Below are 26,240 nucleotides of genomic sequence, written 5' to 3' on the forward strand. Positions count from 1 at the left end.
TTAAATAAATTATGACAATATTGTACGCAAAAAAACACATTCTACGCATATGCATGTGTCAATTTCTGCTGGAGATATTCTCCTTTATTTTAGTCCTTGAAAATGTGTACCATTAATTGAAAGCTAATTATCTATAGAGCAGCGTTCTCCGAAAACTATGCTTAATGCAAGTTGGTAAAATGTCCCAGATTAGCCTATGAAGTCTGCACAGGCAACTCAGTGACGACACTTTCCGCCTTTATTGATTTGTTTTCTATCAAAGGATGTCTCTTCTTAAAGAGAATCCAGTGAGGACGGAAAGTGTCCTCCCTCATTAGCCCTTGCGGACCACACATGCTTATCTGGGACGACACTTTACGAACATGCATTAAGCCCAATTTTCCCAGAACGCGGCTAGTTTATACATGTACCTCTTTGAACAACAACTCTAGCCTCGTCATAATCGAGAAGCTCATTTTGGTCGGACACCTCCAGTTGGAATACGTATTCTCCCTCTTTCAAGCCGGCGACGCTCAGACGCGGCGTCCTGTCGCCCGTCAAACGTACGCCCCTGCTGTCCCCGGTTGTTAACTTCCAGCGGTACGTCACGATACGTTTGTCGTCGGTGCTCTTGCTGCCGTCTAGAACGACGTTGTCTACTGGCAGACGGATGGTCTGGTCTGGGCCAGCGTTAGCTACCGGCGGCGCATTGGGTTCTATATAACGAATATAACAAAATAAGATCATTGAAACTTTTTTTTCTAAATTTTTTAGCCCCGCTCTGGAAAAAAACGGGGCTTAAAAGTATGCGCGTAAAGTGTCGTCCAAGATATGCCCGTGGAGTCCGCACACGCTTATCAGGGACACTTTCCGCCGATTTTCTCTAAGAAGAGACTTTATTTGAGCGAAATTTATAATAACAGCCGAAAGTGTTGTCCCATATTATTAATCAGGGAAAACACTTTCCGCCTAGACTAGATATTTGTTCAGAATAGACTTCCTTGAGGTGAAAAATTCCATTTAAGTGGGAAGTGTAGTCCGTGATTACTCTGGGACGAGACTTTACCCGAATGCGGTAAGCCCCGTTTTCCCAGAGCGAGGTTCATAATTTCTCGCATATTTTACAGAGTTGACCATGTGTCAGGTTATATCATTTCAAGTGTAAGAGAGCTAATTATCTTAACAAAAACAAATTGGCGATAAGGTCTGATTATTGTATGTTTTCTAAAGATATCTTACCAAATGTGTGCGCGCAATTTTTAACGAGTGAGTTTGCATTGCGAATGTATTTCCTTACATGAAAAAAGCCCTGGATGGGTGATGTATTGTATTTACTTTCCTGGCTCCGTGTTCACAAAGCTCCGTGGGAAATCATATCTTAAGTTGTTCGTATGGGAAAATTTCTGATAAAATGTCATATTAAATTCTAAACTTTTGTGAATACACGAATATTAATAATTTTAAGAAAATGTACTGTATACAATATGTTTATGCAAAAATATAAACATGCAACTTTGCCAGAGACTTAAGAAAATTTATTAATTTAAGGACTTTCTTTTAATTTTCCCTTCAATTATAAGCTGTTTGTATACGGTCCATGTATTTAATTAACTATTTGCCACATGTCGCTTGCCTTATATAAAATACTAGCATGATGCAACAATAATTGAGCCTTGTTCTGAGAAAACTGGGATTCATGCATGTGCGTAAAGTGTCATCCCAGATTAGCCTGTGCAGTCCGTTCAGGGATGACACTTTCCGCCTAAACTTGATTTCCGGTAAGGAGGGACTTCCTTGAAACTAGAAATACCATAAAGGCGGAAAGTGTCGTCACTCATACGCCTGTGCGGACTGCACAGGCTAATCTGGTCGGACACTTAACGCACATGCATTAAGCCAATTTTTCTCAGAACGCTGCTCAATTTATCTCCTTTAATTTTTTTTCTATAATTGTCTCCATTTCTCACCCGCTTGAACAACGATTCTAGCCTCATCAGTCGACAGCTGTTCTTTTCCGTCGGACACAGTGAGCGTAAACACATATTCTCCTTCCTTTAGACCTTCAACGCTTAGCCTCGGCGTTCTATCGCCTGTCATGCGCACTCCGCTATCGTCACCCGACTTCAGCTTCCAGCTGTACGTCACAATTCTAACGTCATCAGCGCTTCTAGTGCCATCGAGAATGGCGCGGTTGGTCGGCAGTTGAAGTGTCTGATCTGGGCCCGCGTTCGCAACAGGAGGTGCGTCCGGAACTTTAGAAAAGAAACAGCCTTCAAATTGCAGCGAGATAAAATATTAAATTATATATACAAAGACGCCGTTACATATGCCGTCGTTAACGTCAAATGATGTCAGATCAGTAAACAACTTTCAGTTTGTAAAATATTAAATTAAAAACAATTCAATATAGCAACATTACTGTATGCAGTTTTGCTTTGAAAGATAGAGAAAACTAGGGAAACTTTAAAAGTGTAAAGTTCAAAATAATCAGACATTAACTGGACATATCAATGTGCAAGACGTCCTGAAACGCGGAAAGGTAATACAATACCAAACGATTTTTTTCTTAGTATGTTTTATATCCATGTTAACCCATTATCGAAGCAATATGTCACACCAAATACCGGAATTCATAACTTATGTAAGCACAGGCTAATCACGGACGACATTTTCCGCTTTATGGTATTTTTTCGTTCAAAGAAAGTATATTCTTAGCGAAAATCCAAATTTGGCGGAAAGTGTCGTCTCAAATTAGCCTGTGATGTTCGCAAGGATAATTTGAGACGACAGTTTACGCGCATACATTAACCCTCATTTCTCAGAGCTCGGCTTAAAATGAAGTATTGACAATCAGTAAAATGTCATTGATGTATTAATATACTAAACTGCGCATGCTTGCTGTAGCCAACATTGAGGACATATACATTCGAGCAGTTGTTTCTTCTATTTCGCAGGAATAATTTAATAACATAACATATACTGTAACTCACAACAATCATTGTAAAAATGCTAACCTGCTTGCACAACCACCCTGACCTCGTCATTTGACAACTGTTCTTTTCCGTCTTCAACCGTTAGCTGGAAAACATATTCGCCCTCTTTCAAACCGTTAACGTTCAACCTTGGCGTTCTGTCGCCCGTCAAACGCACACCGCGGTCATCTCCTGACGTCAGCCGCCAGCGGTACGTTATGATCCGGACGTCATCTGTGCTTCTAGAACCATCTAGAATGACGTTGTTGTTTGGAAGACGAATGGTCTGATCTGGACCGGCGTTTGCAACTGGTGGCGCGTCCGCTGAAAGATAAATGGAATCTTTTTGTTTTATAAAGTTTTGAGATCACACGTGTATTCAAAAATCTGACAATTTAATAAAACATATCGAATGTTATATAGTTCACAGATGACTGAAGATAAAAGTTTAACCGTTTATAGAAAGTATAAGCATAAATTGATGTCACATTAATCAACTAAATAACGTCATTGCAATAAAAATGACGTAATTGCAATCAACAAAATGTCGTGATGACAATCAACAAAATGACGTCACGGAAATCCACAAAATGACGTAATGGCAATCGACAAAATAACTTCATGGCAGTCAACAAAATGACATCTGGAAATCGACAAAATGATGCGATGGCAATCAATGAATGACGTCATGGCTATCCACAAAACGACGCCATGGCGATTTACAAATGACGTCATGGCAATCAACAAAATGCCATTAATATTAAAAGATTGATTGATTGATTGGAAAGATTGAATAACTTATTTAACCCCGTTTCTCATGTAAAAACTACCTACATGGTTGAACAATAATCCTGACGTCGTCGGTTGACAACTGTTCTTTTCCGTCTTCAACCGTAAGCGTGAAAACGTATTCGCCCTGTTTCAAACCGTTAACGTTCAACCTTGGCGTTCTGTCGCCCGTCAAACGCACATCGCGGTCATCCCCTGACGTCAACCTCCAGCGGTACGTTATGATACGGACGTCATCCGTGCTTCTAGAACCGTCTAGATTGACGCTGTTGTCTGGAAGTTGAATTGTTTGATCGGCGCCGGCGTTCGCAACAGGTGGTGCATCCTCTGCAAAAAGGATTCCCGATGTAATGAGACATGTTACACAGTCACTGACTAAGCATGATATAAAATCTGCAAAAGCTCTCCGCACGGGTTCCACCATTCTAGAAATATCGTTCTTATACAATAACCTTAGCCAATAACTGCATTCTCATAGTAAGAAAGTGGTACAATTTCAATGAGCCGCGCTCTCGAAAAAGGGACTAAATGCATTTGCGTAAAGTGTTGTTCCAGATTAGCCTGTCCAGTCCGCACAGGCAAATCTGGGACGACACTTTCTGTCTAGACCGGATTTTTAAGAGGAGACTTAAATTAAACATTTTATAAAAGCGAAAAGTGTCGTCTGCTCATGCATTATGTCCTGTTTTCCCAAAGCGAGACTCACATATATTTTTCTAACTACTACTTAAGAAAGTATTTTTTCAGCTGCAAAAAAGCTAATGCATGAGCTGAGTATAATAAAATTGATTTCTCAAAATTCAAACTCACGCCAAGGTTACCTCCCATAAAGGAAAATGATAACAGTTACCTCCACTATAGAAAACTGATAACCTGTACCGTCACAACTAAAATCCTGTTGGACCTAAACGGATTTAAGATGTGTTTCCTTTTATTTAAAGTTAGTGTTTTTTTATATAAATAATTTGACATTTTAAGTATAGTTTCCCGACAAACATACTAGAGAGTGAAAAATTAATCCGATTTAAGGGATTTGACAGCTTTGCTCGGAACAAGTCCAAACTTTGCGCAAGGCCTATTAGCAAAAGCAAGAAACGCTTATATGAGCCTCTTAAGTATAATTCTTTAATTTCAGCCCGATTGCATCGAAAGCCTAAGGCTTATTGAAACGCTTTCGAGTCCGTTACCTTGGTACAACCTGTACTTGTTGTATTTTGGTGAAATCTAAAGTACATTCCTACAGTGCGGATCGAATTCGTGACTTCCCGGTCCTTAGGTGGACATTATATCATACACGCCGCAGTAACCAATAAAAAGCCCCTATGGCTTTCAACAGAATAAAATTAAAATATATTAATAGCAAAGCCCATACGCGCAACAACGACGAGTGTGACGTTGTCGGTGTCCTCCTGTCCGAGCATGTCGGTGACTGTGAGTTCGAGCACGTAGGTTCCGGGTTGGAGGTCCCGAAGCGTCAACCGCGGGTCGTTGGTCAGATTGACCTGGACGGCGGGGCCGGATATCTGGCTCCACTCGTACTTCACGATGCCGATATCGTCCTTGCTGCCGTCGCCGGAAATGATCACGTATTCTTCCGGAAGCTGGACGGTTCTGTCGGGGCCGGCATTCGCCCTCGGTGGGTCGTCTAGGTACATTAGAATTACGACGAACGTGTGGGTGTGTGTTTGTGATGCATTACGTTTTAAAGGCACTGCTTAGTCACGTATGTTTTATTACAATAATGATAACGAGGAACATTCAATTTTCAACTGGGTGTTCAGATAATAAATGATAAGATAGTCTATTAAAGTATTAAAGAACCTGACCAAAAAAACTGATTCAAAAATTTATGTTCTCGTTTTATGTTTATAGAAACACAAAAAGTTTAATTTTAGTTAATATACAATTAACATTCGAGTAAAGAGAGTAAGCTGAAAGAAGTTGAAAAGTATGAATAAGTTTAATTCTAAGACACAATTTTTTTCTTTAAATATTGGAAAATATTAGTTTTGTTCGTGTATGCAAGCATATAATTTCTTCAAAGGTTATGTATAACAGATATTTAATTATCCTGATTTTTTTTAATGAACTCTGAGGTGAGTAACAAAATACCAAACTTAAAAACACAGAACACAGAAATAGTATTACGAATAATCTTTGAGCTGTTATATTAGTAAAACATTAGTAAAACGTGCTTATTTATTGAATGCACCGTGGGCACATGCTGTTCGTAGTTTATTTTATTACTTTGATCTTCTTTAAAGATTCTTTTAAATGGTGAGATATGCGTTAATGAAATTTGATTCATTTATTTGATTAAAAAGTAGTTAGCAGCAACAACAAAACAAATATATGAAAATGATCAATGATGTCTTACAAAATATAAAAAAATAAACCATAAGCAAACGTGGCAACCCGATTTTAGTGAAGTATTTCATATGTATTTTGGTATGTCAATCGGCCATGTACGTTATGAACAGTTATATTGATATGTACACTTGACGTAGCATCGACAGCTTTACGCAAGGTGCGTATTAATCTTCTTTAATTTTTACCACATTTATATAGCGCTCTTTTCATACAGTATGTGCGTTCAGAGGCGCTTCACATTTTTCTCCTGATCACTGGGTCATAAGTCGTCCGTAAACATTTTGGCGTAGTATGCAACCATGGCATATTGGCTAATATCCCTCACAGGTACCCATTTATACATCTGGGTGGCGAGGAGCAAATGTTGGATAAATTTCTTGCTCAGGAGCACAGGTGCCCAGGGACCCCTCGATCTCTAAGCCAGCGTCCTACCATTAGACCACTGTTCCCACAATAAATTATTCAAGATATCTGAACACTTCCCACCGAGATTAAAACAGGAAATACATGGTAGATTCCATCCGCTAGATTTATTGAATCACAAATGAAACAATAGATTACATGAATGACTACATAATCAAACACACATCAAACTACACATAACATGCAAGACTAGAACTGCATCTCTAGGACTAATTAATTTCCTTCCCAGAGAGACTATGATTTCTCCGATCTTCAATATTCAATCTGCTCTTATGCATCGAATCAGAATAGTTTAATTGAATTTAATTTTAACTTAATATGTTATAAATGCTTTTCCTTTTTCAATTATGGATCTTGTGCGGAGAGAAAGTGGACTAAAACATGGACTTTTCTTTCGCATCGGAAGGCACATGCGTACTTTTTTTCTGTTTCATTGACATCTGGAAGGGTTATTTTCCTTAACAATATCAATTTAATTCCAGATAGATAGATAGATAGATAGATAGATGGATGGATGGATGGATGGATGGATGGATGGATGGATGGATGGATGGATGGATGGATGGATGGATGGATGGATGGATGGATGGATGGATGGATGGATGGATGGATGGATGGATGGATGGATGGATGGATGGATGATGGATGGATGGATGGATTGATGGATGGATGGATGGATGATGGATGGATGGAGGATGGACGGAGGATGGATGGATGGATGGCTGATGGATGGAGGATGGATTGGATGGATGCGATAGAAAGATAGATAGATAGATAGATAGATAGATAGATAGCAAGATAGATAGATAGATAGTACGTAGATAGATAGATAGCTAGATAGATAGATAGATTAGATAGATAGATAGATGGCATAGTTCGCTCGCTGACTAGATAGATCAGCTAGATAGATCATCGATGATCGATAGTTCGCATCTGATGATCGCTCGCTAGCTCGCTGCTAGCTCGTAGCTCGCTAGCTTCTCTAGCTCGCTGATGCTCGCTCGTCGTCGCTGCTCGCTCGTGCTCGTGATCGCTGATGCTCGCTGTCGCTCGCTCGCTCGCTCGCTCGCTCGCTAGCTCGCTCGCTCGCTCGATAGCTCGCTCGCTCGCTCGCTCGCTCGCTCGCTCGCTCGCTCGCTCGCTCGCTCGCTCGCTCGCTCGCTCGCTCGCTCGCTCGCTCGCTCGCTCGCTCGCTCGCTCGCTCGCTCGCTCGCTCGCTCGCTCGCTCGCTCGCTCGCTCGCTCGCTCGCTCGCTCGCTCGCTCGCTCGCTCGCTCGCTCGCTCGCTCGCTCGCTCGCTCGCTCGCTCGCTCGCTCGCTCGCTCGCTCGCTCGCTCGCTCGCTCGCTCGCTAGATCGCTAGCTAGATAGCTCGATAGCTAGATAGATCGCTAGCTCGCTAGCTCGCTCGCTCGCTAGCTAGATAGATAGATAGATTTCCAAAATATCTACCTTCCGAAAAACAATCTTTTAAAAACTCTTCGGAAGAGTTGGCATTCTTATTGGCTTTAAGCTTTTATAATGACTAGTAATCTTTACCAACTTGTTGGCAAGTCGTCTCTCCAGTAGTGGTGGGTGGTTAAACTTCTCAGCATGTCATTTGCACAACCCGGCTGTCTGGAGCGGTACTCTCTGGTGATGAAGCTGCGAACAAACTCTAGGCGGCCAATGTATGTTTGGTGGAACGGGTCTCAAACAGCACTGGCGTACTAGGCTTGGAACGGACAGTTGCTAGGAAGGCGTCTGTGATGCAGATTACAGCCAGGGATGTGTCTGAGTTTTCTTCTGAACAGTAGAGTTGGCTCGCTTTGAAACATTGGCGAGTAAGACTTGCCGTGTCATGTCTTCGGATTTAGTAATTAAAATCAAGGTAGGGAGTTTCTTGAATTCTTTTAAGGATTTTGTTATTGATAGTATAGAAGAAGCTGGATTTGTGTTTACAAATATTTTGCTTGTCTCATTATACAATACTATGATTATCAAAACATTGAAGAAAAAGCATCAATATTGTAGTTTTCGTTTATATCCACGGATATGAGTCACATACAGATTTTACAGTTACTGACTTAATACATACTAAACAGTTTAAAATTATATTCTAGTTTTGCTTGGTAAACCGTAGCGGCAATTTAGCGTGCACTAGGTTGCCACAATGTACGGGAACTTTTTATGAATGAAATAAAATTATGAACACATGCATACACACACGAACATAATACATACACTATGATTAATTCAATTATTAAAACTCCACATATGACTAAAATGAAATAATTAAGTATTTTGTTTCTTTCAGTTGTTTGCATTAAATATTATCTTGAAATAGTGATTTATGATTATATTTACTGACTTGTATATGCTATTTTTATTTTTATTCAGTTCATTTTAGATGTCGAAAGGATACACTAAAATGTTCACTTTAGTGAATTTAGTCGTTTATTATTTTTCTCTTACTCTTGTGATTATTTTTTTTATTTCTTCATTTCTATGGAATATTCATCTTTTTGTTTCCATAATTTGTGTTTTCTTTTTTTCGTTGTTTGTATGTATGGATATCTTATCTCTTATAATAGAAAGCAACTGGACTTAAAAAATAAATAAAGATCAACCGGACAAGCACACACACATTATCATTTACAACACCCTTCACCATTTTAAATGATGAAATTATGTACTTTGAATGTAAAAGGGCTAAACAATAAAGATAAACGCATAAAAATCTTCAAATGGTTAGACGAAAAAAAAAAATATAGTATATGCCTAATACAGGAAAGTCACTTGACACATACTTTAGCACAAACCTTAAAAGATGAATGGGACGGATAAATCTATCTCAGTGGACAACATACTAATAAACAAGGCATTGCCTTTCTGATAAAAAGTAACATAGGGATCACAGTTGATAACCTTAACGAAATAATAATTGGCAGACTAGTAAGTATAGATATCAAAATACATGAAACACAACTAACATTAATCAACGTTTACGGTCCTAACATAGATGACTCCACATTTTACGAAACATTACAATCCATTATAATTAATAACCAAGATAAAAATATTATAATCGGTGGTGATTTCAATACTGTCCTGAACCCAGTATTAGATAAAAAGAATGGAAACCTTTATACTCATCCTAAAAATAGAAATATTTTAAATAACATAATTGAAAACTACAATATGATAGATATCTGGCGTACAGTACACCCAAACGAAAGCAAATTCACCTGGCACTCAAACACAAAACCAACACTATTTTGTAGACTAGACTATTTTTTAATATCTGAATCTCTTTGCAACATTATTGACACATGTAACATAAAACCAGGATTTATGACTGATCACTCTCTAGTTGAACTTAAACTGCATAATATACAACCTGAAAGAGGCCCAGGATACTTTAAAATTAACAACAGCATCTTATTGGATACACAATATCAAACACAAATAAAACAGGAAATATTAAATACAGTTCAAAATAATAAAGATGCAAACCCAAACACCTTATGGGAAGTAATTAAAGGAAATATACGTAACACAACAATTAGATACACATCATTTAAACAAAAAGAAACACACAAACTTGAAACTGAAACCATCAAAACCATTGAAACACTTGAAAAACAATTGCATCAAACAAACACAAATGATACCACCGACATTGAAAATGAAATAACATTTAAAAAACAAATATTAGATGGAATCTATCATACACGTCTCAATGGAATAATACTAAGAGCGCGTGCACAGCATGTTGAACACAATGAAAAAAATACAAATACTTCGCAAACATTGAAAAACGTAGAAGTGAACAAAAAACTATACACAAATTAGTAGTCAATGGCAAAGATATAACAAACATGACTCAAATACTAGAACAACAACGTTTATTTTTCGAAACCCTCTATAAACGAAAACATGTTGAAAATAACACCCTTTTTAAAAATACACATCATGCTTTAAACGAAGAGGAAAAACAACTGTGCGACGGATTGCTTAATGAATATGAATGTGGATTAGCCCTAAAAGATATGCAAAGTAACAAAAGCCCAGGATCTGATGGCATCACAATCGAATTTTATAAAATATTCTGGAATGATATAAAAACACATCTAATTAATTCACTAAACTATTCATTTAACAACGAAAACTTAACTACGCTACAAAAACAAGGTATTATATCACTTATTCCAAAACCTGGAAAAAACTTAGAATCCTTATCAAACTGGCGCCCGATTAGTTTACTAAACAATGATTATAAAATTGCAACTAAAAGTATAGCAAACAGAATAAAAAAAGTATTACCAGCAATCATTTCAAGATCTCAATCTGGCTTCATAAAGGGACGTTACATTGGTGAAAACGTTCGTCTTATCCAAGAATGCATAAACTATTTCAACAATTCAAATAATCCTGGTCTAATATTCTTTGCAGACTTCGAAAAGGCATTCGATTCGCTTGATCATTCATTTATGTTCTCTTGCTTAGAAAATATGAACTTTGGTGAAGGTCTCATTCAATGTGTCAAACTATTCTATACCGATATTAACAGTTTAATCATTAACAATGGCTTCTTTTCAAACAGCTTTAACATCGAACGAGGGGTTCGACAAGGATGTCCACTCTCATCATCGCTATTTATTATCTGCATCGAGTATCTATCACATCACATCCAATCAAATAAACACATACAAGGCATATCACTAGAACCTGACGAAGAAATCAAACAGTCCCTATTTGCTGACGATGCAACTTATTTTTTAAACGACAATTACGATTCTTTCCATAACCTAATAGAATCGCTAACCCTTTACGGAATGACATCGGGTCTGAAACTAAACAAAAGTAAATGTACTGTGCTACGAGCAGGTAAATTAAAACAAAGTAATGTCCTATATAAAAAAGAAATGAAATTTAATTGGACATCCGATGAAGCCACAACGTTAGGAATTACTTTCACAAATAATGAAAAAGATACAGTTCTTAAAAACATACTACCTAAATTACAGAATTTTAAAAACTGCTTAAAATCATGGCATCACCGTAAACTTACACTTATCGGAAAAAACACAGTATTAAAAACGTTTGCACCTCCTAAATTAATTTATGTATTAACAGTCCTCCCAAATCCACCAAATGATATTATTAACGATATAAAATCAGCAATATTTAATTTCATATGGGACGGTAAGCCTGATAAAATAAAACGAACTCAGTTAATTCAATCTGTAGAAAATGGAGGTATCCAATTAACGAACATTGACTCATTCTTGAATGCAATCAAATGCAGCTGGGTTAAAAGATACCTAGATATTGCCAATACAAGTAAATGGAAATTATTCTATCAGAAAATCCTAAAAAAATATGGTGACTCCTTACTCTTTGAATGTAACATCAGCAAATCTATCTTACATGAAATTGCAAACGAAAACATATTTCTGTCTGATGTTCTATCAGCATGGAGTGATGTCACGCATAACCTAGAAACCCAAACAAGCAGTAAAACTATTCTATGGAACAATAAAGACATTACTTCAAACAATAAGACGTTTTTCTATAAAGATTGGTTTGAACGAAGCATTAAATATGTCGACCAATTATATGACTACAGAATTAAGGATTTCTACTCTTTTAATGATATATGCTACATATACGGAATACCTTCAAATAATTTTCTGAAGTACTACACATTAATCAAAAGCATACCCATACATATTAAATCTGAAATCAATACAAATAATACACCATGTACTCAAACAACATTCGTAGAAAATATACTTGGAAGAAAAAACAAAACAAATAAAATATTTTACACCCTACAAATTAAAAACCCTACAGAAAACTCAAAAACCCTAAATAAATGGCAAGTCCTTTTCGGAGTACATGAACTTAATTGGAAACACATATTTACCACGCCATATAAAGCAACTATTGAAAGCACTCTGAGAAATTTTCAATATAAATACATACATAGAATTATAGCTACAAATAAATACCTCTTTAAATGCAAATTATCTAACTCAAATCTGTGTGACTTCTGCAGTGAAAACATCGAAACTATAGAACACCTGTTTTGGGAGTGCAAACACATCCAGCCTATTTGGAATCATTTAACATCTTTTCTTGAACAACAGCAACTAAACGTTAAACTATCTTTCTTAAATGTAAGTTTCGGAATTTACTCATTGAAATCAAAAGATTGTAATAATATTGTGAATTTTATTCTCATAATGATGAAATTGTTCATCTTTAACATGAAGTTAAAAAAACAAGTACCAAATTTTAATTGTTTTATCCATAGTCTTAAACTTAAAGTCCAGATTGAGAAAGAAATAGCCCTCAGTAATGACACATAACAAAACTTTGAACAAAAATGGAATCGGATTAAATTCTCATGATGCTTGTCCACTTATATACATTTCACTCTAATGTAAGTTATCTTTCTAAAATATTTTTGTATGTTTTTTTTTTCAATCTTATAAGATCATTTTGAATATACAACGAAACACACAAGTCCAGTATGCTTTCTTCCGACTTTATACAACTCATCATTTTTCATAACAATTCTTCTATTATTTTTTTCTTTTCTCTTTAAAAAAAAATACATATTAGCATATCTTGTATAACATGTCTGAACTTTATTGCTTTGTACGATCACTATGTTGTATATATTCATGTATACATTGTATGTATTATATTGAATAATAAAAAAAAAAAAGATGTTTCGGAGGGACATCTAGGCACTCGTCCAGACGTACAGTGCGAATGATATATGCCACTTTTTTCACATCGGTTTAAAGATATAAAAGTGCGATTTTACAAAATGTAAATACACAACACACATACACAACATTATTTAAAAATGTACCCAACATGTTAAAATTTGAAATGTGAACAATTCGTTTGAATTACACCTTCTTAATCATAAAAATGATATAAAAAGAGCTCCAAATGCACTAGATCGCTCACCTTACACCGGATAGAGTACATTATCTTAGCACAAATTGAACTATATTTATGATAAGTTTGGCTTCTAATCTTTCTCCGACCAAGAACCTTTGTTACATTTTGCGGAAATAAAATTACATAGATAAATGCTCTTATCAATTATCGTCAAAATTGGACAATAAATGTGACATCAAAAGCACTAGCACGATGTCACAAAAGCTACATAATGAGAATGATTTTATTAATACTAAAAAAATCCTACAAGCACGTTGTGTGCTAAATTAACAATTAAAAATCAATCAACTATCAGGAAGCAATGTTGTTTCAACAGACAACGAAAAGAAATTGTCCAAATCGCATATAATGATATTATTAGAAAATAATGTTCAGAGCAAGTTTCATAAAGATTGGACAAAAAAGGAAAATTCATATACTTTTCAAAAGGGTTTACTAAAGTAGTCACAAATGGAAAATTGTTCACCCACCAGCGGCAATGGATCGGTCCGGGAACTAGTTTCAAACTGGAACAAATATTCTGAGCAAGTTTCTTGATGATAGGGCCATATTGGAACTTCTAGAGTGTTCACAAGGTTTTATTTTGTGTCTTAAATGTCCCACACCTAGACAGCCATTGTTTTATCGCATTGCATCCCTTTTTATTTCTTTTAACAGCACATTGACTCGACTAGCCCCATATCGATGCTGGGTCTCCGTGCAAACGTGCTAAATGTTTCATCAATATACGTCAATGCAAACAAATTATATCGACAGGTACCACCCGCTTGTCCATCCCGCCAATATAATAACCTGGTTGAAAACCTAATAACAAATCGAAGATAAAGTTTTGTTTTCTGTATTCTTCACTTCCTCTAAAAGTCGTTTTTCTTTATATGATGTTGCAATTGATTCCATTCAAAACTTTTTGAGTACGCACAATACTTTTAAATAACACTATTTAATTTTGATGTGGCAATTAACAAACAAGGGCTGTAATTCCAAAATAACGGTGGAGATTTACAATTCTTTCATTTTGCATTCTGCACTTCCTAGAAATATTCTTTAAACATTTATCACGTTTTATTTCACTATCTTAGAACATATGCAAGAAACAAACAAACTGGAATAACCTTATCAATATTGCAGGAATAGTTATTGTTGTTATATTCTAATTTCTAGACAGTTCACAAGGTTTCACTATAGCCGTTTTAGGAAAACTACCAACCGGCAAAGTTTTTTCGCCTGAACCGAACTATTTTCATACAAGGCAAAAAAATAATTAAGACACATGGTCGGGTAATTGTCTTACAATTATTATAATATTAATTATTATTGGTACAAATAAGGTAATGTTCGTAAATTGCTCAAATAAAATGTCTGTATGAATATTACACTAATAACACAAAAACATGCGTTTGCTTACTGTAAAGTGTTGAGATCACAAGGTCACTATTTTGTTGCACAGCTATTGCACGGTTACTATTGATTTATTTAGTTTAAGTTACATATGGTAGGCAATTATTAAAGGTGTGCGTAGACACACAACAGCTATAAAGTCAGCTCGAAAGAATTGACAAATTCGCATCATGTCGACATTTTTCAACTAGACTGATAGACCAAGACTTAAAGAATAAGTACTATGTCCCTGCTTCCTTGCATATATATTTAATACTTGTATTTTATGTGATTTTTTTCTTAATTCAATTATATATAGATTGTTCTTCTGAGAATGTTCTGCGCAATTTATTCGCTAATTGTCTAACATGTTAATAGCTTTTTATTGATGTGTATAAAATGTAGTAAATAACAAAAATTATGACCGACCTTAAATTATTACTTAATTTTTATTTTGTATGAAGAATGCTGTTCAATCAGCATGAATACGCTTAACATGCACATTTAAATAAAGTGTTTACAAAAGCAAACACAATTTTAATCGTATGGCTCAAAGTCTCGGTGGCTTGTAGTTTATGTCACGGTCACTGTGCCTTAAAAGCATCGGTAGTCGAATGTATATCGCAACTTTATTTTCGGATCTCGATATTGGAAATGCAGCCGTCAAGGTACCAGGGAGCTGGCTCTTTAACATGACATAACAACAAACCATGCTTTAAACATTACCCTTTTATATTTAAAAAAGTATAACGTGGACGAAATTTTCTCCGAAATGTCGAATATGGCGTAAAATAATAGTTTCAATTTGTTTTTGAAGTGCTACTTTAATACTTGACCTGAGAATCTGGTCCATGCAGGAAAAATGATATTTTGGGTCAACGTCAAAGACTGAAATATCGCTGTAAAGTGCAGCACAATACTTTCAATGTATATGTTAAATAACTTTGTATTAAAAGTTATTATCGCTTGTGATGCAACGTACACTTCAATGACATTTAAATACTGGGCAGCTTACAGTATAACTGTTTAAAAAGAGGTAACTTACAACTGTTCGCCACACAGAAATAAACATGAGCACAACTTTACCTTGAGCTATTGTGAATGAGATGAAATCGGTGTTTGGTGAAAATCCGATTTGGTTTTCAGAGAACAAGTATGCCTGATATTCAGCCCCAGATCTTAAGTCACGAATGTTTACATTCAAATATTTTGCTCCAGTATCACTAACAATCGTTGACAGCCATTTTATTTCAGATGTTGCCTTATACTGGATGTGGAACGTTTGGGGTAGACCGCCATTAAAACCCGGAGTCCACACCAACATAACTTCTGAAGATGCTATTGTATTCTCAACGACGTGGAAGGACTGAGGAATGCTTGGTTTATCTGTTCGTAAATTATGTTCAAACAAGTTTAGAATTCCTATTTGAACAAATTAGTTAAAACATATTTTGTACGAGCTTTTCAAAATACTTTAAGTAAGATTCTTGAAAAAAACAACAGTTAAGTAAGATCACTCAAAATCTTGCAATAAATGGATCATACAAATAACATAGGGATTGCCTGCTTGACAATACCTAGAACACAATTTTGACGGCCAAGGGCCATAGTGGCAAATAAGCACTTTTTATGCAGCAAATCTAAATATAAACCGAACAATTATAGCCGAAAACGATTGTTGGCAAAAAAATAAAAGAAAAAGTTCAAGAGTTGAAAATCCGCTGATAACGTTGAAAGACAAGTAAAAGTAATAAATAAATAAAAGCAAATCACAATGTTATTAATTTGCTAGAATGAAATAGATGTATGAATATTCAAATGATCTTTCTGTAAATGTTGCCCTCGTATTTAACAAAAGAAAAGTGGAAACATAGAAGAGGATAAGATATAGAGATGCAATCTCACATACCAGCTTTTGAGATCTTTTGTATTCTTAAACGAATTTACAACGCTGCTTCTCGCTCCAAAATAATATGATTAGTAATTAGTTTAGCTAAACATTTATACTTTTTAAACAAAAGAACATAACAAATATTATGAAAAATCAGGATATATACATGAACAGATTCAAAATAGGCGTCAGTGACTATTTTGAAGGACGCTTGCTTGTATCAATTTTTTGGCGCATAGCATGCAGCCTTTTGCCACGAAGAATGTTTTAAAAATAAAGCCGTCTACAAACAGTGTCGTATTTTATATTTGGGATAATGGCTTGGCCCTTCTGGTAGGGAATTTTATGGCAAATAGAGATTTTCGTCCAGCAAATGATTCTTACATTACTTTTGAAAATGGTTTCTGTTTTTTTTTAATGGCAAAATGATTTGTTATACATTCTATCCTTGATCTTATGCAAAGGAATGAGGATGAATTTCAACTTGAAATTTATTAATTGGTCGAAGAAAAAGATTTTAAACGTATGTCTACACTGTTGTTGCAATCATATTTCTTATCACTTAATTTCGCCTTAAAAAACACACTTTATATATTATACTTTAACGCACCAAATTTTCTTTAGGCAAGGCAGTCCTAGAGACAGCTTTATGCTCAGCTGTGACTCTTTTGACCTTAGAGTGATGCCATTGACTATAAAGTGGCCTCCATCGTGTGTTCACGTGAGAATGATAACGTTGGAAAGCCAGTCACTTATGATGATAAAGTCATAATAGACAACAGTAGCTCACATGAACGTATTATTATGAAGCTGTTGTGATCAGGTGAGCATCAAAGTGTTTTTAGTATGATATAATTATGAAACACCAGATAAATATAGCAATTAACAGACTTTTATGTTATGGCTAGGATTTATTATAGATATGAGCATTTTCTTACCGTATGGAATAAGTTGAAATAGTTCCTGCCAAGCTGCACCGATACCATTGTGGGCAATTACCTTGTAGCTCCCATAATCTTGCTTCTCTACATTAAGTATGGTCAGATTGGATATTAAACCATTCGAAGTGATGTTATAGTCTGTGCCATCAGTTATATTGACACAAGCATATGTGCAGCGTTGCCATGTATACTGCGGATCTGGATACGCCTGGGTGTAAAATGATAGTGTTGTGTTCACAGCTTGTAGACTGCTGACATTGTAGTTTATATCCACGAATGGTGAAGGTCTAGCAGAACCTGTAATTTCAGTGTTTTTTAATGCCTTCAACAATTAGCATGGTATAAAACTGAGAGCAACAACCTGACCTGAAGCAATGTGAACAAGAAATGTATTCATTCCATTAAACATAGATGCCACTTTGAACCGACACTGGTCATACAAATTAATATTGGTCATATTTTTTAATTAAAAATATAAAAATTTTATATATTAAAAAATACTTAAAAACTAAAGGAGCAAGAGAGTCATGTTTCATATGAATGGCACATTCTTTGAATAACAGCTACAGACATATAACGTCTCACGTTCAACTTGATGCTTCTTTCAGTTTTAAAAGATATGCTACAAACCCAGATTTAATTCAAAATATCATACAGGACTTTAAAACATATTGAATAAATAGTTATAATTATTGTACACTGCACCTCACCATAAATAGATCTACTTAACGTTCAATATAAAGAAGTGAAATTCCAGCTGCTCAAACTCAAACTCAAGTTTCAAGTTCTTTTTGTTTTCCAGATATGCTAGGGACAAAGTGCATGTACACATACTAACTGCGGGCATTTACTCTTCATACAAATTATCGAGACATATGATTTTAAGCTTCAAAACGATACCTCTTCTAAATTGAGTATGCAGTATGTTAATTACAAAATGTATGTACACACATTACAGAGGCGATAACTATATAAATTGAGGAGCAATAGCTATGGTTCTTGTGAACTTTAAACCTCCTATATAAGATCCACGCAGTTAATATGTTTCAATTTGACTTTTCAAATAGGCAACAGACACACTTTAAATACAAACAGGATCATGGAGAAAAATGTACACCGGTCGTAGAAAACGGAACCCATATCTGGAAAGTTTGTAGAATATTTTGTGAAAAGTGAATAAGTTCAGATAGCTGAAACGACTAATTTTGCATATTTGAAAAAAAAAAGCAATAACTCTAATATTCCTGATGCGATTAAGCTGATTATGAATTGTTTCCTCAATTTAATTCTAAAATAACATGTAAAGACACTTTTTTTTAACATTTAATCCAAACTGTGTGATTAAAAAAGCGAAAATAACAAAGTAACTATCTCTAAGTTCCCAGTGTGAATTCGCTGGTTATCACAATTGGCTTTCATTTTATGTCAAAACATATTTCTAGAAAGTGCTATGAAGATTCGATGAAAACTCCACCAATTAAAGAGCGGAAACGGCGAGTTAATTTTTTTATATAAATAAAGGGCAATAACTCGAAGAGCCTACATTTCAAGAATGTTTGATGAAGATTCGTATATAACTGCTCGACTTTGAGAGTATACATCTCTCCGCCGGTCCGTAGGGCAATAGTGTGTATAATTAGTTTTCAGTGATTGAAAAGAAGTTACCTTGATCCACCTATCGCATATGAGTGCCCATGCTTGTTTTTGATAAAAGATATTAATGTTTAATGTTACACTGCAATAGCCAAATTCATCGTTGAATTAAAGCGCAGAAAACAGTTATAAGAAATCATGACCGATAACCCATTTTCATGCCATATGAAGTCATTAAAGAACGTACGCCTGTTTGAAGTTTCATGACTAATATTATAGTAACAGTGGCCTTAACGTTCAACCTATTCACGTCACACGTAACACTATAATATAGATAGGCCTGCATATAAGGCAAAAATCTATGCAATGTAAATCTTGCACAAATATTACAAATATCATGCTAGCGGGCACTATTAGATGCGCGCGCATCTTTACAGGGCACTTTTCAAAATAACGGACCTGTGAAGTTTATATACGCAAAGAAGAAACAAATTTATGTGAGGTATAATATTTATATGTAGTAATATTACAATGGCTCAATATTTGTTCCTGACCGTTTGAGTAGGAACATTATATATAATTTACTGAATGTGACTTTGACGTCAACACACCATATCAAAAAGTAAGCTCTGGATATATAATATTTATGTGTTCCATTACAGTAACTCATATCTTGAAAAACGACGTAAAATATACTTTTCCAATTAATATAAAAGTGCCCTTGACCCTCTCCATCCCATGCGCAATTCAATGGGATGTCTTGATACAAGGTAAAAGCCTATACAGTTTGAACAGCTATGACCTTTTAATATTGCTTTTGTGTCAACTATTTAAGCGCATTTAGCTTCTTTGTAAGTAACACAACAAACTTCCCCTACAGTGTAATTTAAATAAGGGAAATACATAAAAAATTGGAGTTAACTCTGTTAAGCCATTCCTTTAAAACAAGCTTAACAAAACGCAGATAGATCATTTTGCTGGGGCAATTTAAGTAAAATAAACTTAAACAATGAGTTCATAACACACAATTAAGGGATTGTTTTTATAGTAGGAAAAAGTGTTAAAGGGGCCTTTTCACAGATTTTGGCATGTTTTGAAGTTTGTCATTAAATGCTTTATATTGATAAATATAAACATCGGATATAAAAAGCTCCAGTACAAAATCAAGAATAAAATTTTAAAAAGGAAACAAAGGTAAACCTCAGCAGGACTCGAACCACTGACCACTGGAGTCCTGGAGTAAAACGTCTACGACTTAGACCACTCGACCATCCTTCCGGATACAAATCCATGTGTATTTAATACTATATATAAGCAATCCTCGTAGTTACCAAAAATATTACGACACCAACAGAACTCTCCAAATTATTAATTCGTTTCACGTTGCAACGCTTTATAATTTTCGGGTTTTAAATTGTCAAAAGATGCATACAAATATCATAACTAAAACGAACATTTTCGAATCTGGAACATTTTTTTCAATTTTGTCAATTTACCCAAACGTGAAAAGGCCCCTTTAACAAATGGACATTAATATGTCAAAACTGGTTACACCAAAAAGTATTTTGTACGATCATTTACACATAAATGTCATTCTGCTTTGAATCTTCTTCTAAACCCCACCAAACACTTCAAGGGGAGTTAAGCTTACAAAGTTTATGGGACAATATTCCCCCAAGTGGCAATAAAGACAATGGGCCATAATTAGGCTAAAACTTGTTGCAGATATTATTATCATTGTTGTCATCTCTTACACATTAAGATCATTCAGCTCTGATAATTTTAGCGAAAACTACCAGGCAGTAAAAAAGAGATTAGTATACAAAATGTTGAGGCTTATATTTTCCATAACTTATTACGGAAAAAAACTTGAACCAAGCTGTGGCACGAACGCAGGAATTAGTAGTACTACTTAACTTTGAAAGCCGAGCTGAAAATGATAACTTCAGAGCAATGGAATTCTTACTTTAAAACTTCTTTCGCATTATGAACGTTCCTCCCCAGTTTTCGAAACCACCACAAATCGGCATATTTAAATGTTCAATTAAAAAAAGCAATATCAACTAGAGCTGGCAGAAGACAATGTTGTGGACTTAATGAACATATGTTGGAATGGATATGAGAAAGACACAATTTTAATACAAATAACGTGCACTTTTTACTTCTCGACAAATACATGTAGTACTAACACAATACAAAACTAAGTCTTTTAACGTTTAAACTATACCAACACTGGTCTATTCAAAAAGAAGAGCGTAATGTAAACTTACATTTCACAAAGTACTGAACACTGTCGGCGTCTGCAGCCCCGTGATCATTGCTACCGGAACATGTGTACCATCCTGCAGCTTCGCAGCTACTGCGATTAGTGTATTCAACTATTCTAGAGTTTAATGCACGAACCACTTCGGTTCCGTCCTTTTTTATGACCATTGTCGATCCGGGGTTACTTTCCAGCAAACATTTAAAGGTATGTTCTTCTCCCTCATTCACTATAACATTCCTTTTACCAACATACCCAATCACAATCAGTTGCAATTTCTCTGCACCAACTGCAATGTACAATTTTATAAACAGTTATGTGAGGAATATTTAAACAAAGTTAGAGAACCCTTAAATAAAACCTTTATTCTAATGTATATTGAACTGGACAATTGTAGATACTCATGAAACAAGCCGCTGTAATTTGAAATATCGATGAAGTTTCATGAAGTTTCAGGTAGACTGTGTAAAAATGAAAAACTAGCGTTTTCAAACCTTTAATAGTTTTTGTAACAGTTTTAAACTCAGCCTAGATATTATCCGGGCATCTGTGCTGACCAAGTATCATGAAGATTAGGTAAACAATGTGACCAATTGCGTGCTTGCAATGTTTATGTTTAAAACAGATCGATGGCGATAACGACAAACTACAGACAAAGACGATCACACAAGCGGTTATTTCAGGTGAGCTTCACCGGCTTGGATGTATGGTATTTAACAATGCTATTGTATGTGATTTTGATGAAGCACCCAAATGTTCAGATTTAACTTGAGATAATATATGTGGTGCGATGCGTCGACGTAAATGATTGCTTAAAAAGATTTATATGTTTGTAAAACATGTTACCATTCACTTGACGTTGCAGCCAAGCAATCAATATCATTAACATATTTTGTAATATTGTATATGCACATTGATATCATAATCGATACAGTTTTTCCCTAAAGACATGGCAGCATAGTAATGTATATAGCCCCTTATGATTTTTCTATATATTCACATCTAGGTTGATAGATGTCTGTTATTCCTCACAGGTAAACATTATGCAAATTTGGAAGATCAAAGGTCAAAATATTCTTGATACATCATGCTTAAATACATTTCATTGAACAAGGCCCTACAACATGAATCTTTTGACCTCAAACAAGTGTTTTAGTTTCCTCCCAAGCATAACAACTTAAATTGCTCTCAGCATTGTATGTCTCTTGAATTATGCTTCGCAAAAACTAAAAATATCGTTGTTAAAATACAAGACAACGAGGCATTACATTTTGTCTCAAAACTCGAAAAATTACAAAATTACATTCAAGACAAAATCAGACCAACACACGCTGGCACCAACGCACGAACGCAAATAATCTCGACCATTATGGCTACTATATCGAGCTTTTCGCAAGCCAGCTCGAAGAAAAATAAACAAAAATACCCAGGTGCATATGCAGACCGAGGGAAGGAATGACGGGCGGACAAGGGGAAATGTTTATGCAACCCCCTGAAAGTATTTGCCTTCAAACGAACAAAACCTGTGTAAATCATATTTATAATGAACATAAAGTGTTATTTAAATTGCAGTTATATTTAACAATCTATGTGTGAATTAACATAACATATAACATGTTTGGTGTTTATAAGACATAAACAACTTTGTATTGTTTTTGTTGTGTTACCATGCGTTCGATATGAATCAAAATATCAAATTAATACATGTATATATAAGGTGGTAAAAAATACAAATCCAAAGTGTAAATTTACAAGAAATGTACTTTAAACGTATTTCCCCAATGTCCATACTTACATAATACATTCAAATGGAATGATCCATTGTCTTTCTTGATAATACTTGTGCCGACTGTAGGATTCAGTAGATTGGACACCTCACAAGTATAATCTGAGTCATCAGTGCGCTGGACACTGTTGATCAGAAGAGTATGCTCTGTCTGCACTGCCCAACTTTCAGTTCCAGAAGAACGAGTCCATCTGAACATGGTATTAACCGGATTTCCAGGAGTAAACAAACACGTTTGCTGGAATGTATTTCCGCGGATAACATCTCGGCTCGATATAGCACTAATTTGGGGACCATCTGTAAAATACACATTATCTTTTATGTCTGTACCAAGAAATATTTGACATAGTATAAAATAAAAAGTATAGTTAAGTTTTTTCGTGTATGTTTTTATATGCAAATATATTTGGGCCCAATACAATAAAGAAACGGTTTCAGCAGCAATATTGAGAGATTTTTTTATCACATGGGCATATAACGCCTATTGGTCTGTAAAGTTTCTGAGAAGATTTGTAAAACTTATTAAACAATGAAAGTCTATATTCAACATTAAACACGTACATAGTTGATTTGTTGTCAGTTATTCTACCGCTGGCTTGATTTAAAAAGAGTTAGCAGAGGACCACCGAACGATGTTACATGTAAAATAAACTAAACACTCGAGGCCTTGCGGTTTAATTAGGAGTTTTTGTTTTAATTCTTCACTATATACATATTATGACAAAATGGCAATGATGGTCCTTAATCACCAACATGACTTCACATATACCGATTGTTGAAGACTTGACCTGGCGATCTCGGTTTTAACCCCACTTGACTCAGACTGAAACATGGCCTTCATAGTGTCAAGATAAACATTTTGACAACGTTTTATCAATGCTGAGTCATAAACGTAGGCTCCAGAGAGCCTTTGTTTACGATTTAACCTGGTGATCTTGTTTATTCAATGCACAAGAATAAAACTCAGCCTTGATATCAGGTCTTGAAATTTGTCCAAGTTTCATCAAGATTAAGTGAGAAATATGGCGTCTAGAGTTGACACAATGTTTTTCTAAGAATCGATCTGGTGACCTACTGTTTAGAAGTTTAGAATGAAAGCCCTGACCCGTCCGGTTAAAAAATAAATATTTTCATTGTTTAAAAATATGTATAGCTCTGGTGACCAATTTATTCCATGAACAAAAACGATACGATATCCGTACAGCTCCACATGCTCAGGTGAAGCTTAAAAAGTGCTTTAAAGGGAGGCCATAACTTAACTATGATTGAAACAAAACATCTGAACCAACAAAAAGGTGAGCAAGTACAAATGCTGGTAAACATGTTTGTAAATTTTTTGCCCTTAAGAACCAATACTTTTTGGTTACGGCCAAAACCAGTTAAACATTGTTTAATACAAAAGGCTCTGATGCTCTCACTTGTGGCTCCAAGGAGGTTACAATGTATACTTATGAAGAAAACTGCAACCTTACTTGGCAGCAATGTTTTTGCAAACCACAATCATTTGCGAACAAAGCCCAGTTATAATAACAGCCCAATTTCTTGTGTTCTTAGCATGTTTCATGATGACTTCTATTTTGTTCAAACGGTTTCACTAACGTCCTATTAAAAACTGTCCGCATCATGATGGCTATGTTTTTCATTAGACTAAACCATATCTTACTTTGCAGAAACATCATTAAAACAAATTTGCTAAGCAATATTTATGAAGATTGCGAAACATACGACCCTGAGACGTATATTTTGACCCCACATTATCAAGTATTTTATTCATTTGAGACATCCTGTCGACAAATGTTCCGACCAAATTTATTCAAGATTTGGCAATAAATGTAACCCAAGAGTTATCAAAAGCTTTTTTCTTAAAATTTAGCTAGAGACGTGACCAAATTTGAAGCTCTACCAAGATATTATTTGGAAAAAATGTTCTGACCAAGTGTCATTCAGATTAGGAAATTAATGCTGCCTCTAGAGTATTGGCAAGGCAACTATTTACGACGGACGAGTTTTGACCCGATAGGTCTTCCCACCATGCCATTGTACATGCAAAATAAATGCACTATGGGTCTTGCAGTTTAAGATAAGATCTTAGATGTTTTTACTTTGTTCATACCAAAGGGCCAAGATGTCCCTAGATTGCTTACCTTTGTAATTGGGCATGGTCAGTTTTGGACGAAAGGACAATACTAAACATATTTTCTGTAAAGGACCAACAACTGATGTAAAATGCCGTTTATCAGAGCTGAGTGCTTTGATGTTTCAGATAAGTTTTTTATTCTGCTTAATAGTTACATAAATAACATGTTACCTCCATAGCCTAGGCACGGTCAATATGGAATTATCTAAACAAACATAGCATATTCCAACTGTATATGTTGTTAGATGCCAAATAGTCAACCTCTTGTCCTTTTTGTTTCAGAGATTTTAACAAGACGAACAAGATGCCGCAATTTTGCTTAGTTATGTCATGGAAAATTTAAAGATCTGTTAAATATGTGTAAAGGACCACCAACTGAAGTCGCATAAACAAATATCAACGATGTGTCTTTTGTGATTTTAGTGAAGCTAATTTATTATATGTGTGCTATATACATGGTAATTCAATATAAAAAAGTTCATCCCACACAACCAGGCAGGTATAATTTTGCCAAAGGGGTATGATTTAAACAAATAAAGTACGGGACCACCAGATTAAACTTTTTTGCAAAATATTGAACCTCTGACTATAGCGGTTACTTAGGAAAAGATATTTAAGTTTTTTGGTTATTATTTAAGCCTCTATAAATAATGTGAAAAGTAGATCATGGCAAGTTTTAAACCCAGGCAAAACGATGTGAACAAAATTTGTACATGACTTCTAGTTGATGTTACATGCCAAGTATCAAAGCTCTGGCA

At 35.3% G+C, this 26,240-nt stretch overlaps 1 protein-coding gene across 1 annotated transcript in view; it reads right to left on the reverse strand.

The window, feature by feature from the left end:
• The window catches only part of LOC127847187 (uncharacterized), a 150,298-nt gene that overhangs the window by 67,907 nt on the left and 56,151 nt on the right, over positions 1-26,240 (reverse strand). Inside the window, exons 5-12 of the mRNA XM_052378910.1 lie at positions 23,355-23,642; positions 21,567-21,848; positions 17,701-18,000; positions 5,113-5,385; positions 3,786-4,067; positions 2,994-3,275; positions 1,947-2,231; positions 411-695 (exon numbers count right to left, since the gene is read on the reverse strand). Of these exons, the coding sequence (XP_052234870.1) occupies positions 411-695; positions 1,947-2,231; positions 2,994-3,275; positions 3,786-4,067; positions 5,113-5,385; positions 17,701-18,000; positions 21,567-21,848; positions 23,355-23,642 (2,277 nt within the window). The remainder of the gene's footprint in view (positions 1-410; positions 696-1,946; positions 2,232-2,993; positions 3,276-3,785; positions 4,068-5,112; positions 5,386-17,700; positions 18,001-21,566; positions 21,849-23,354; positions 23,643-26,240) is intronic.

Source organism: Dreissena polymorpha, chromosome 10 (assembly GCF_020536995.1).
Source record: "Dreissena polymorpha isolate Duluth1 chromosome 10, UMN_Dpol_1.0, whole genome shotgun sequence".
Taxonomy (NCBI): domain Eukaryota; kingdom Metazoa; phylum Mollusca; class Bivalvia; order Myida; family Dreissenidae; genus Dreissena; species Dreissena polymorpha.